This window comes from Stegodyphus dumicola, chromosome 4 (assembly GCF_044657685.1).
Source record: "Stegodyphus dumicola isolate Sdum_Otavi_A_Nest chromosome 4, ASM4465768v1".
NCBI classification, from domain to species: Eukaryota; Metazoa; Arthropoda; class Arachnida; order Araneae; family Eresidae; genus Stegodyphus; species Stegodyphus dumicola.
Genome location: NC_140771.1, coordinates 89,197,271 through 89,211,209, shown reverse-complemented (window position 1 = coordinate 89,211,209; position 13,939 = coordinate 89,197,271). Strand labels below are relative to the sequence as shown.

The following is a 13,939-nucleotide window of genomic DNA, read 5'->3' as shown; positions in this document are numbered from 1 at the left end:
AACTAATTTTCGCTCGATATGCGGAATTAACTTCCAAAGAGAAGGATTTACCTTTGACTGAGGATGAAAGAATTGATCTGGATTTTCTATTAAAGCTTCTCCCTAACCTATCGGATAAAGTACGTGCAAGTCTGAACTCTGCACGTGGCTCTGAACTAGGCTTAGCGCAAGTCGGTTCTAACCGGTTAGCGTCTAATGATATTGATTCCCATCATGCTGATGTCTCACAACACGATATGCATTGGACTGCTGTTACCAAAAGTACGAAACGTACTCTGAGCGATACTGAATCGGACCCTCCTTAGGTGCAAAACAAGTTTGATGTTCTTGCGAACATAGCTGATGATGACTCCGCACTTACTGTCGAACAGTACACGCACAGTACCAGACATGAAGGTGATGTTAACTTGAAACGAAATCCCAAACCGAAGGCTCTCAAAATTTTAAAAATCTCGCCTAGTCAGGACATAGGTAGTAAAATTACACAAACACTGAGTTCTGAGTTTGCGGTCAGCAGCCACAATAATGTGGCGCCATCTCGTGAAGGAACTGAGAAACAGGCTGCAGCGAGTAGGTCTGGAACCGAAAACGCAGCGCGACCACTCAGTTATCCAGATGAGGTCACGTGCCCGACTGGGCGAACTGACGCTCATATTCCCCAGGCTGGCGCAACTCAAATGAACACCATGGAGGAGAGACTTAGTGAAAATGCCACTAATGTGAGGATAACAATAGTATGGACACGGACGCTAGTACGTCTAAACAAAATACAAGCTCAGATGAAAACATAGAAACGGAATTTGTGAAAAAGTCACGGATACCACCCATAACTATTAAAGTAGATTACCCTACTTGGAAAAACATAGCTAGGGCTCTTAAACAGAGAAACATTGAAAATTTTCATCAGAAACCCTGAACATTACAGGCAGACTGTTACTTATTTAAAAGACACGAAAGTGGAACATCACTCTTTCACGCTTCCTGAGGATAAAGACATAAAAGTTGTGATAAGAGGTCTTTTAAGAGATACAGTTACGGTAGAAATACAAGAGGAGTTAGAGGATTTAGGATACAAAGTTGAATCAGTTAAACAACTTACGCGCAGAAGAAAAGGGGAGGTTATTAAACTTCCGCTATTTTTAGTTACTCTGCCTAAGAAACCCAAATCCAAAGATATACACAACGAAACTCACTTATGTGACCTAGGAATTAAAGTCGAAAATTATAAAGGTAGATCGGGCACGCTACAATGCTATAGGTGCAAAGATTTCATCATACGCAAACTGGCTGTAACTATGCACCCAAGTGCGTGAGATGCGGAGAGGGACATTTGTCCTTTGAATGCCCTAATAAAAACTCTGACTTGCCACCATGTTGTGCGAACTGTAAACAATCTCATACCTCGAACTTTAGGGGTTGTGAGATGTTCCCTAAAAAGAAGCAAGATAAGCCAAAAGTCTATACTAGTAGGGTTATAGAAAAAAAATCATTTGCACAAGCCCTGTCTACTGGTTTGTATGCAGACACGATCAAGGAAGCAAAAACTGTATTTGCACACCTGGCCGAGCTTGTATCGGTCATTAAGAGCTCCGGCTTTCTTTTAACACAGCAAATAGGACAAAATGCACCTACTCATAAGGATAAAACTACCATAAATCAAGATCTTAATGGATAGGTACACCACACAAGGAGATCCCATAAAATTAGCATTCTGGAATGCTCATGCCATTCAGAACAAGTTGACGGAATTTTTAAACTTCCTTAACAATCACAATATTGATATTGCCCTTGTAACAGAGACTTTTGCCACGCCATGCGTGCGAATAAATTTGCCTAATTACCGCACATATAGGTGCGATCGTTTGAGTCACCGTGGTGGGGGGCCGCAATTTATGTGCGAAACTCGCTACAGTCCTGTTTGATTAGCCAAGATAGAAACGACGGACATGAGATGGTCGCAGTCTCAGTGTACTTACCGCAATATGGTAATTTGAATTTCATTTCATTTTATAATCCGCCCAGGAAACTACTGACGGAAAGTGTTCTTTCCAAACTTCTCTCTGACAATAATAAGTATATCCTAACGGGTGATCTCAACGCAAAACACTCCGAGTGGGGGTGCCGTAAAAGTAACCAAAATGGTAAGGTCGTCTATGAATTTATAAATAATCACCCAGTTGCCTTGCATGTTACTGAGGAGTATACGTATAGACCACAGAACCCAAGAAATGCAGTCCTTCTTGATATTCTTCTGACAAATACTTCAATCCCTATTTATACTGAAATAAAGCACGAATTGAGCTCTGACCATATACCGGTTATTGCTTACCTAGGCACTACTAAAGAGGCAGAAAATGAAATGATCCGCACGACTGACTGGAATAAGTTCCAGAAGTTTCTCAGTCAGAATCCGCCCATCTTTGATACTCTGAACTCGCGGAAAGATATAGATGATGCAGTTGATACCCTCACTGATTCAATCAATAATGCTATTGAAAATGCCTCTAGACACGTGAGAAGAAATAATAACGCTGGCATTCTGTCACAGGAAATTAGAGAGATGATTAAGGACCGGAATAGGATGAGGAAAGCGTGGCACCTTACATGGAGCCCTCACGTTAAAAGAGATATGAACAAATTAAATAAATTAATTAAAAAGAAAATAGATGAGCATAAGAGAGATGTATGGGAAGATAAAATTCAGAATCTTAGTCCAAATGATGGCACTCTCTGGACGTTCATGCGTAACTTGAAAAGGCAGCGTACATGCAATAAGCCGATTTATACTGAAAACTCTGTTGCTCTCAACAATAAAGACAAATCGACGGTCCTTGCGGACCATTTAGAAGAGCAGTTCAGACCTAACATGACGCCCATGGACATTAATTTTGTCAATGAGGCATGCTACTTTGTTAGGGATTGGCTGAATGCCCACACTGCTAAGAGGTACATGGCCACTGCTACCCCCAGTGAGATCAAAGAAATAACAAAGAAGCTTAAAGTCAAAAAGGCCCCTGGCATAGACGGTATTAATAATCACGCACTTAGAAATCTGCCCTGCAATGTTGTGAAAAAATTGACGAGTATTATCAATGCGTGTCTTAGTCAATGCTATTTTCCCACAAAATGGAAAATCGCAAAAGTTATTTCATTGCCTATGCCCGGCAAGGATAACACTAAGCCAGATGGGTACAGGCCCATTAGCTTGCTTCCGGGACTAGGAAAGGTCTTTGAGAGAATAATCTACAGCAGATTGAAAAACTATATTGAATTACTGCCTCCGGAAAAATTTGGTTTCCGGAGAAAGCTTTCAACAACGGAGCAGATGGTTCGACTCGTCGAGTTTTGTGAGGATACGCTCCACAAGAAACAAAATGTCGCCTTACTCATGCTAGACGTAGCGTAGGCATTCGACCGCGTATGGCATGAGGGGCTTATTTATAAACTTATAAATCTCCCTATGGATAGAGAGCTGGTTCAGCTAATTATGTCTTTCATCACTAACAGGAAATTCACTGTGCTATTGGAAAGGACATCTCCAGTTTACGCACCATGAATGCAGGCGTCCCACAGGGGTCAATTTTAGGGCCCGTCCTGTATTTATTTTATGTTCATGACTTTCCTAGGGCTCACAGTGGCAGAAATTACTTTCTTGGGTGCTATGCGGACGATACGGCATTAGCCGTAAAGTCCCGCAAACGTACACCATGCAATCAAGAAATTACAGGAGCTTCTACCAGTGGTAGAAAAGTGGTGTAAGACTTGGAGAATTGCTATTAATGCCAGCAAGTCGCAATTATTATTGATAAGGAGGAAAAATACACAGTTGACTATTAACAGTAAGCTCTTCTTATTCTCTGAAGAGATTCCTAGAGTTAGTAAGGCGAAATATTTAGGAGTAATGCTAAATGAAAGATTAAAATGGGGAGATCATATAACAGAGGTCAGAAGAAAAATTTTCACTGTTGTAAATAGTCTCATCCCTATATTGGGTAATTATTCTAGCTTAGACCTCAGGAAAAACAGGCTAGTTTATATCACGGCAATTAGGCCATTGATGACTTATGCGTCGCCGGCCTGGTGCACGGCTACAAAGGAGGATATAAAAAGACTTCAAATCATGCAAAACAAAGTCTTAAGGCTTATCACCCATGCTCACTTTTTTGTGAGCAATGCTACACTACACTGTGACTTAAAACTGGACACTCTAGAAGAGCACCTGAATAAGATCAACAGGAAATTCTTCACGAAAGCTCTGAACTGTGACCATATGAGAAATTTTGATATCTTTACCTACGAAATATTGAATGAGGACGCCAAACTGCGCCCACTTGCGGCCCACCTTATCAGGGACCCGAACTTTCCCACCTAGTGCCCACCTGTAAATGATGTACCCAATGTGTTTATTAGCATACTTAATTTTGTATTTTACTCATTTATTGTACTGTGTATTTCTTAAATTCTCTAGTTTTATTCACATTCTACACTCATTTTATGACTCCCACTTAGTCACGCCTTTACCGGGCCGGTTACTTGCTTGTGAGCCCTTGCGTTGCTGGTCTTCCTATACTTTATCCATCCGTCTTTCTCCTCCTTACTGCGGACATTATGTGAAGATAGTTCTATGTTATTATGCCCATCCGGCATAAATTTGATTGAGCCAGATAAACTACTGATCTCAGTGGTATTCTGGCTATAAGTTATCAGTCAGTCAGTCAAGGAAAAAGAAGAAAAAAGTGTTTATGTCCTCGCAGCACGTCATCAGTAGTCGATATTTATCAGAAGGAAAAGGCAAGATCTTTTCCTAAGATGAAGGACACGAGGTACTGAAAATATTATGCTTGAATATAACACAGTACAAAACACCTGTATGTAAAATAATGCTAACAACTGAAAATTAAAGGAATATTACTGTTTTACTAAACCGGCGTTTGTATGTAGAACAGTTGTATTGACTAGATGCAATATACGCAAAAGGATAATACAAATTAATAAATATTTAGTTACCGTGTTTTCACTAAAATGTTAAAGTTTTCAGAACTGCGTAATAATTCGGCAGAATAAAAAGCATACTCAGAAGAGAAAATAAATAGCAATAACAATAAATAAAAATAATAGTAAGAATAAATAAATAAACCGAGACGTGATTTATACACCTTTTTTACCTTCATATTTATATAATTAGCTTGGTTAGGTCATTTAATAGTTGTTATTTAAGGCTCAAAATTATTAAAAGCAATTCTGCAAACTTTCTTTATTAAATATAAAATTTTAATAAATAAATAGAGAAACTGAGAGTAAGAATGAGCAGCAGACAAATTTTTCTCTTTTTCTCTTGTGTGCATAAATGAAATATTAATTAAGAACTGACTGACTGACTGATAACTTATAGCCAGAATACCACTGAGATCAGTAGTTTATTTAGCTCAATCAAATTTATGCCAGATGGTCACAATAACATAGAACTATCTTCACATAATGTCCGCCGTAAGGAGGAGCAAAGACGGATTAAGAATAGGAAGACCAGCAACGCAAGAGCTCACTAGCAAGTGTAGAATGTGGATAAAACTAGTGAATTTAAGAAATACACAGTACAATAAATGAGTAAGATACAAAATTAAGAATGCTAATAAACACATTGGGTACATCATTTACAGGTGGGCACTAGGTGGGAAAGTTCGGGTCCCTGATAAGGTGGGCCGCAAGTGGGCGCAGTTTGGCGTCCTCATTCAATATTTCGTAGGTAAAGATATCAAAATTTCTCATATGGTCACAGTTCAGAGCTTTCGTGAAGAATTTCCTGTTGATCTTATTCAGGTGCTCTTCTAGAGTGTCCAGTTTTAAGTCACAGTGTAGTGTAGCATTGCTCCCAAAAAAGTGAGCATGGGTGATAAGCCTTAAGACTTTGTTTTGCATGATTTGAAGTCTTTTTATATCCTCCTTTGTAGCCGTGCACCAGGCCGGCGACGCATAAGTCATCAATGGCCTAATTGCCGTGATATAAACTAGCCTGTTTTTCCTGAGGTCTAAGCTAGAATAATTACCCAATATAGGGATGAGACTATTTACAACAGTGAAAATTTTTCTTCTGACCTCTGTTATATGATCTCCCCATTTTAATCTTTCATTTAGCATTACTCCTAAATACTTCGCCTTACTAACTCCAGGAATCTCTTCTGAGAATAAGAACGCTTGCTATTAATAGTCAACTGTGTATTTTACCTCCTCTCATTAATAATTGCGACTTACTGGAATTAATAGCAATCCTCCCCGTCGTACACCACTTTTCTACCACTGGTAGAAACTCCTGTAACTTCTTGATTGCATGGTGTGCGTTTGCGGACTTTACGGCTAATGCCGTATCGTCCGCACAGCACCCAAGAAATTGATTTCTGCCAATGTGAGCCCTAGGGAAGTCATGAACATAAAATAAATACAGGACGGACCCTAAAATGGACCCCTGTGGGACGCCTGCATTCATGGTGCGTAAAGTGGAGATGTCCTTTCCAATAGACACAGTGAATTTCCTATTAGTGATGAAAGACATAATTAGCTGAACCAGCTCTCTATCCATAGGGAGATTTATAAGTTTATAAATAAGCCCCTCATGCCAGATGCGGTCGAATGCCTTCGCTACGTCTAGCATGAGTAAGGCGACATTTTGTTTCTTGTGGAGCGTATCCTCACAAAACTCGACGAGTCGAACCATCTGCTCCGTTGTTGAAAGCTTTCTCCGGAAACCAAATTTTTCCGGAGGCAGTAATTCAATATAGTTTTTCAGTCTGCTGTAGATTATTCTCTCAAAGACCTTTCCTAGTCCCGGAAGCAAGCTAATGGGCCTGTACCCATCTGGCTTAGTGTTATCCTTGCCGGGCTTAGGCAATGAAATAACTTTTGCGATTTTCCATTTTGTGGGAAAATAGCATTGACTAAGACACGCATTGATAATACTCGTGAATTTTGTCACAACATTGCAGGGCAGATTTCTAAGTGCGTGATTATTAATACCGTCTATACCAGGGGCCTTTTTGAGTTTAAACTTCTCTGTGATTTCTTTGATCTCACGGGGGGTAGCAGTGGCCATGTATCAGCGTGTGCATTAAGCCTAAGCCAATCCCTAACAAAGTAGCATGACTCATTGACAAAATTAATGTAAATGGGTCAAATTGTACCTTCATATTTAATTACGTAGCATATTTATGTAAAATGGTTGCTATTTAAAGTGAACAAATACAATCAGCATCTCTAGAGTTCTCAATTTGTAAATATGAAATGATTTTTAAAATAAGTAGGAAACTGAGAGGAAGAATGAACTGTAGACGGTAATCTACTTAATTTTTGCCCAATTCTTTTGAGAGTAGGCGTAAGTGTAATGACATATATTAAGAAATAGAATGCATTGAGAGCGTAGCCCTTTTAGGCGAGGCTGATGATTCCCAGCTGGGAGATGGACGTCTGAACAAAATGCGCCATCTATCGGCAGAAAGAATAACTAAAGCTAGTTTAATAATATATTTGGGGGAGGGGTATGTAAGGAGTAGAAACTAGAGAGAAAATTTAGAATTATTCTCAGTTTACAATTTATCACAATGACTTAAAAAAAACAATAATAATACAATTTAATAACGGCAGTAATAAGCGGATACGTCAGAGAAGCGTATTTCAAAACCCTACCCCACTTTTCGAATTTTTGACGTCATGGACAAATCGACTAGTTTCGCCTGGATGGTAATTCTTGAGCATGCGCTGAAGGGCGAGAAGTAACATAAACCAAGGCCAACTTATACTCATATATAAGTTACATATACGTATACTCATATACAGTGTCTCAAAAAAGTGATGGGACACTTGTGCTTTACAAAAGGAAACTGCAATAAAATAAATTTAAAAAACATGTAAAATTTTTTGTGGGTGTGTTTCACACTTAAATTTAGTAACAATTATTACATAACATACATTTTCTCAAAATATTAAAATAATAATTTAATAAAAATACAATTGTTTAGAACGGAGCAGAAAATGGCTCACTTAAGTGATGGGACACTACGTACTATGCAACAAAAATCGTCTGAAGTAAGCAATAAAAATATCTTTTGGGGTATTTATTTTTACTCAAAAGCAATTCCCAATAATTTATAAAATCGTCTGCAGTATTTCTCTCCAGTTTGTTTTAGAATTTTTGTGTTTTGTAGCTCTGTGCAGCCATGAATACTAAACGAAAAGAAACTTGCCTGGAATTCGAAAATTAGTTATTAATTTGCATAATGAACGTGGAAAATCTATTAGAGAAACTACTGAAACAGTTAACTTCAGTCATTCAACAGTTTTCAATATCATTAAACGATATAAAAAGAATCATATGATTCAGGATAAAAGAAGACCTGGCCGACCATCAAAGCTCTCCAATGGAATAAAGCGAATTATCGTTCGAAATATTTAAAAAAAATCCAAGAATGAGTGCTCCTAAAGTTGCTGCTGATTTACAAGCATTATATGGAGTAATTGTTAATTCTGAGACTATTAGAAGAGTAATTCAATCTACTGGATATCACGGTAGAGCAGCCAGGAAAAAATTCTTCCTAAGTGAAAAGAATAGAAAACTCAGACTGGCTTTCGCAAAATCCAACATAAATAAGAATTCTGATTACTGGAATGAAGTTATATTTGCTGATGAGAGTAAATTTAATATATATGGTTCTGACGGTAGAATCTTGGTTTGGAGAAAACCCAGGGAAGAATTTCGCAAACAGAACTTGGTGCCAACAGTAAAACATGGTGGAGGAGGAGTTATGGTATGGGGGTGTATGTCGTCCGCTGGAGTTGGTAATCTTGTTTTTATTGACAGTATAATGGATCGGTACAAGTATATTGACATTTTAAATCAAAATTTGAAATCTTCAGCACGAAAATTGAACCTTCATAACGATTTTAAATTCTACCAGGACAATGACCCCAAGCACAGTGCTTTGAACGTTAGACTCTGGCTGCTGTAATAACTGTCTTGAAATAATAAAAACACCCCCACAATCTCCACAATTAAATCCCATAGAGAATATTTGGCAAGAATTGGAATCAAGAATTCGCAAACACACCATTTCTTCAAAACAACAATTAAAATCGGTGCTTCAAGAAGAATGGGGTAAAATCACAAAAAAATTAGTCGAATCCATCCCAAGAAGATTAAATCATGTTTTAAAAGTAAAAGGATATCCAACAAAATATTAAAACCTTTTAAAAAGTAAAATTTTTGGATAAATATTTGATGGAAAAGTAAGTGTCCCATCACTTAAGTGAGCCATTTTCTGCTCCGTTCTAAACAATTGTATTTTTATTAAATTAATATTTTAATATTTTGAGAAAATGTATGTTATGTAATAATTGTTACTAAATTTAAGTATAAAACACACCCAAAAAAATGTTACATGTTTTTAAAATTAATTTTATTGCAGTTTCCTTTTGTAAAGCACAAGTGTCCCATCACTTTTTTGAGACACTGTATCTGAGTATAAGTTGGCCTTCCATAAACAGAACTTAGGCTTCAACTTGTAAACAGGATTAAGTATATTGTCTGAAAGTGCATTCGTTTATGCAATTGCATAATTTTACTGTTTCTGTAATAAGAACACAAAATTTTATTCAGATTAAATTTACTTTAATATTATTATTATCTTGGTATAGGATTATACGAAATGCTGAATACTCTAGGTACTATCCTAATCTTCGCATAACCATTCCACATTATATTTTGCCTTATCATTGTAAAATGTATTGTATTATAAAGATTAAAGCAAAGCAAATTACTTTGTTATCTCTTATGCAAATCTCTTATGCTTGGACACGCCTTTTTATGACGTAATATTGGTTACGCCTCTTCTTCAAAACAAGTTATAAGTATGCTATAGCTTCGTATTTAAAGAAAACTTAAATTATATTTTAACTGAGTTGAAATGGTAGGTTTAAAATGTTATGTGCGAGATTTTTTAAATTATAAATCTACTTTTGTGTGTTTTGTGGTATTGTTAGCATTTAACGCAACGAATTATCTCTCACAAATGTATTATTAAAATACCAAACGATTGAAAATGATCATTAGAAAATATTGAATGCATGAATTAAAAATTATAACCGTAACTTCTGAAAATACAGAAAAGAATTCTTTTGCTTAAAGAATGTTTTGATTATTCATGAGTGTGTCTAATTCGGTGCTTACTGCAGAATGGATGAGTATCTGAATGTGGATTTTTTTAATCAGTTGGAGCGAAGAAGCAAAAAGCGCGTTATTGAGTGGTGTATGGAGAAAGGTTTGATTGCAATATCGTATAAGTGCCCGATTTGTGGAACAAATATGAAACTAGTAGAGCGAAAAAACCGTATAGACGGTTTTGAGTGGATGTGCAGAGTTACTGGAGGCGAATGTAGGCATCAAATTTCAAGGTCAGTTCGAAAGAACTCCTGGTTTGCGAAGAGTAAATTGAGCATGTGTGATGTTTTGCGAGTTACCTATATGTGGTTGGGTAAGTGTGGGAATGATTTTATACGAACGGAATTACGTATTGCTAAAAATACGGTGACAGATTGGAAAAGTTTTTGTAGAGAAGTATGCATGGAGTTATGTTTGAAGGAGAATGTTAAGTTGGGTGGGGAAGGTGTCATTGTCGAAATCGACGAAAGCAAGTTTGGCAAGCAAAAGTATCATAGAGGGAAAAGAGTCGAAGGAAAATGGGTTTTTGGTTTGGTTGAGAGAGGAACAGATAAATGCGTCTTTAGAGTTGTTGAAAACAGAGGTGCCGAAACATTGCTAGAAATCATTAAAGAGAATGTTCTACCAGGATCGATTATTATATCCGATTGTTGGAAAGCGTACGACTATCTCGAGTTCGAAGGGTATGCGCACCTGAAAGTCAATCATAGCTTGAGTTTTAAAGATCCAGAAACAGGTGCGCATACCAATAGTATTGAAGGAACTTGGGCGGCAATCAAAAGAAGTTTCCGTGGCTCTAGTAAGGCAAAAGGACAGTTTGATTCCTATCTTGCGGAATATATTTGGAGAAGGAAACACAAGAAATCTGACGCCAGCCAACTGATGCGTATATTTCTCAGTGAGATCACAGCCATATATTCTGCAAAAGGAGAGGACTGAAGGTAAGTTTCATTTATTATTATTGACTTAAGTAAAATATTGGGTGCTTTTCTAATATGGCAGTTTGGATGTTTGATAGTTGCATTATTCTGGCAGCTTTATTTTTGTTTTGTATAATTTTTCTGGACACATTTTTTGCAACTCGAATCAATGGAGTTGGTTCCGCGCGAGTTTCTGAAATTCTCTGATTTCTTAAAGTGAAAGTAAATTTCTGAGTATATGAGCAATGGAGAATTTATTTAATGTCTGATTTTTTTAAGTAAAATAGATCGATGTTCACATGGGCAAAGCCAATGTGGTGCGCGATGCCGTGGTTGTGCGCGATGCCGAGTTTGTGCAATTCTGGGATGTTTTTTTAAGTGAAAATAGATCGATGTGCACATGGGCAAAGCCAATGTGGTGCGCAATGCCGAGTTTGTGCAATTCTGGGATGTTTCTTTAAGTGAAAATAGGTCGATGTGCACATGGGCAAAGCCAATGTGGTGCGCAATGCCGAGTTTGTGCAATTCTGGGATGTTTTTTTTAAGTGAAAATAGATCGATGTGCGCATGGGCAAAGCCAATGTGGTACGCAATGCCGAGTTTGTGCAATTCTGGGATTTTTTTGAAGTGAAAATAGATCGATGTGCACATGGGCAAAGCCAATGTGGTGCGCAATGCCGAGTTTGAGCAATTCTCTGATTTTTCTTCAAGTGAAAATAGATAAATGAGCACATGGACACCGAGTTTGTGGAATTCTTTGATGTTTTTCGAGGGAATACTGATCGTTGTGTAAAAGGGAAAACGAGGTTGTGCGTGATGTCGAGGAGTAATGTAACTTTATTTATGTGCAATGTTTAACATATCATTTGTGTATTTTAAATTTGTATTGTTGTTTTAATTGTGAATTATATTTAATACATAATTTTTCATTTAAATTGTATTTTTAACTTTTTGTTTTTTGATATGTTTATAACGCTTTCCGACTTACGATATATATGGATAGTTCGACGATCGACTCAACAGTAGCAAAACTGTAAACTTTAACCCTTGAAGTAACGTTTACCTCATATTTTAATACGTAGTGTTTGGTATCGTAATTGCACTTGATAATATGAGTTCATTGATAATATGTGTGTGTGTGCGTATGTGAAGCATTACTTAGTGTTCCAAGTTTGTAGTATTTATTTTATTATATTATTTTCTTTGAGAGATCTTCTGAGAAATTAGATTTTTTTATTTATTAATGTGTAGAATTCTAGCATACCTACACAGAATATGGCGTGATTTAGGAATTTTATAAACTGATATGAAAGCAGTGTAATGATGTTCACATGCAATAAAAAATATTCTTTTTTTATTAATGTAAAGTTTAAAATTTTTAGAAATAATGAAAATTGTCTAATTATTGGTATGTAAGGAATTATGTCGTTACGTAGCAAGAAGGTAATTTGTAAAAATGATAAAATTGAAATGTTCCACAATATGAATTTAAATTAAAAAAAAGTTTATTTATATAAATAAAAAAAATTAATAAAAAAAATAATAATAATTTAATAAAAATCTTTGAATATATTGAAGCTATACAACTATTAGAGACTGCGACGTTGTTTATCGTTTTAATAATTGGTAGAATTCGCTCACTGTATCATGGTAATTTTAAATATAAACAATTTATTATACTTATTATCAGTAACGCCTAAGCTTAAATGTTATAAATGTAAATTAAAAGTAAAGAATTTGATATTAATTTACAATAATAAACAATTTATTATTGTTATTTTTAAGAGAAAATAGAAAGTGCACATAGTGTAAATGTGAGACTACATTGTGACGTCATAAGCTGAGTCCCACCCATTTAATGACGTCACGAAGCTCCTCCTACTGAACTTTGTTGATGCAGCCTATTCTGCGCTTTTACCGAAATGTGAATGTTCTAACTGATTTTTCTTTTTTTTATCACTTATTATTTATTTCCGCTTTGAAAACACATTCATATTTGACAAATAATTATCTCCGCCGAAAATTTTTGGATTGTTAAAAAACTATATTTGTCAGTAATGTAATAAAAACTCACTAATCTACTACTTCATAGATCAACGAATTCAAAATGTTTTAAAAACATTTCTTTAATCTTTAGTTTGTAGTAGATGAAACTAATGTCACAGAGGAAAAATATTTCAATAAAAAAGTTCTCCATGTTAATTCAATAGCAAAATTATTTTTATTTCAGTGAGAAATCCACTTTCAATGCTTATATAACAGAAAAATGTAACATAAGCATTTTAGAAGTTTTAAATATAAGCTAAAGTTTTATTGTACAATTTTATGTAAGAAACGCAATAATTTACTTTCATTCATTTTAAATTAGCATATTCCTTTCCAATAGATAACTAAAATTTTTGGGAAGTTAGAGACTTCACTTGAACACACAGTATTCTGCCACTTAAAATATCATTTAATTGTGCTTTTTCATTTAGAAATACGTTGGAATTGAAAATACCAAAGGCAAAATGGGTCATAGATCCAACCTAATTCCTTATTTGGAAATTTTTCAAAAAATTTTCTGTCAGTTTTATCATATGTTGTTTTAAACAAGAAATCTATATTATTTTCTGTAGTAAATTCTGAAAAACATGTTTCTGTTGTTTTTGTTCAATTCTCCTTGCCAAAGTATTAGCTTAGTTTTAAAAGCTTCAATATTGGTGCTCAGTATTAAAATGCTTAGGTTTTTAGAAAATGTCTACTATGTAACTTAGTTTTCCTAATTAATCATTATTAATGAATGAACTTGCTGGTGTCTGTTTCTTTTCCTCCAAAA

General features: G+C 35.8%; 1 protein-coding gene across 1 annotated transcript; it reads left to right on the top strand.

Moving 5' to 3' along the window:
- Positions 1-10,216: 10,216 nt before the first annotated feature.
- LOC146997606 (uncharacterized) lies at positions 10,217-11,140 on the top strand. The gene has a single exon (XM_085814359.1). The coding sequence runs from the start codon at positions 10,217-10,219 to the stop codon at positions 11,138-11,140; it is 924 nt and encodes a 307-aa protein (XP_085670485.1).
- The last annotated feature ends 2,799 nt before the right edge of the window (positions 11,141-13,939 follow it).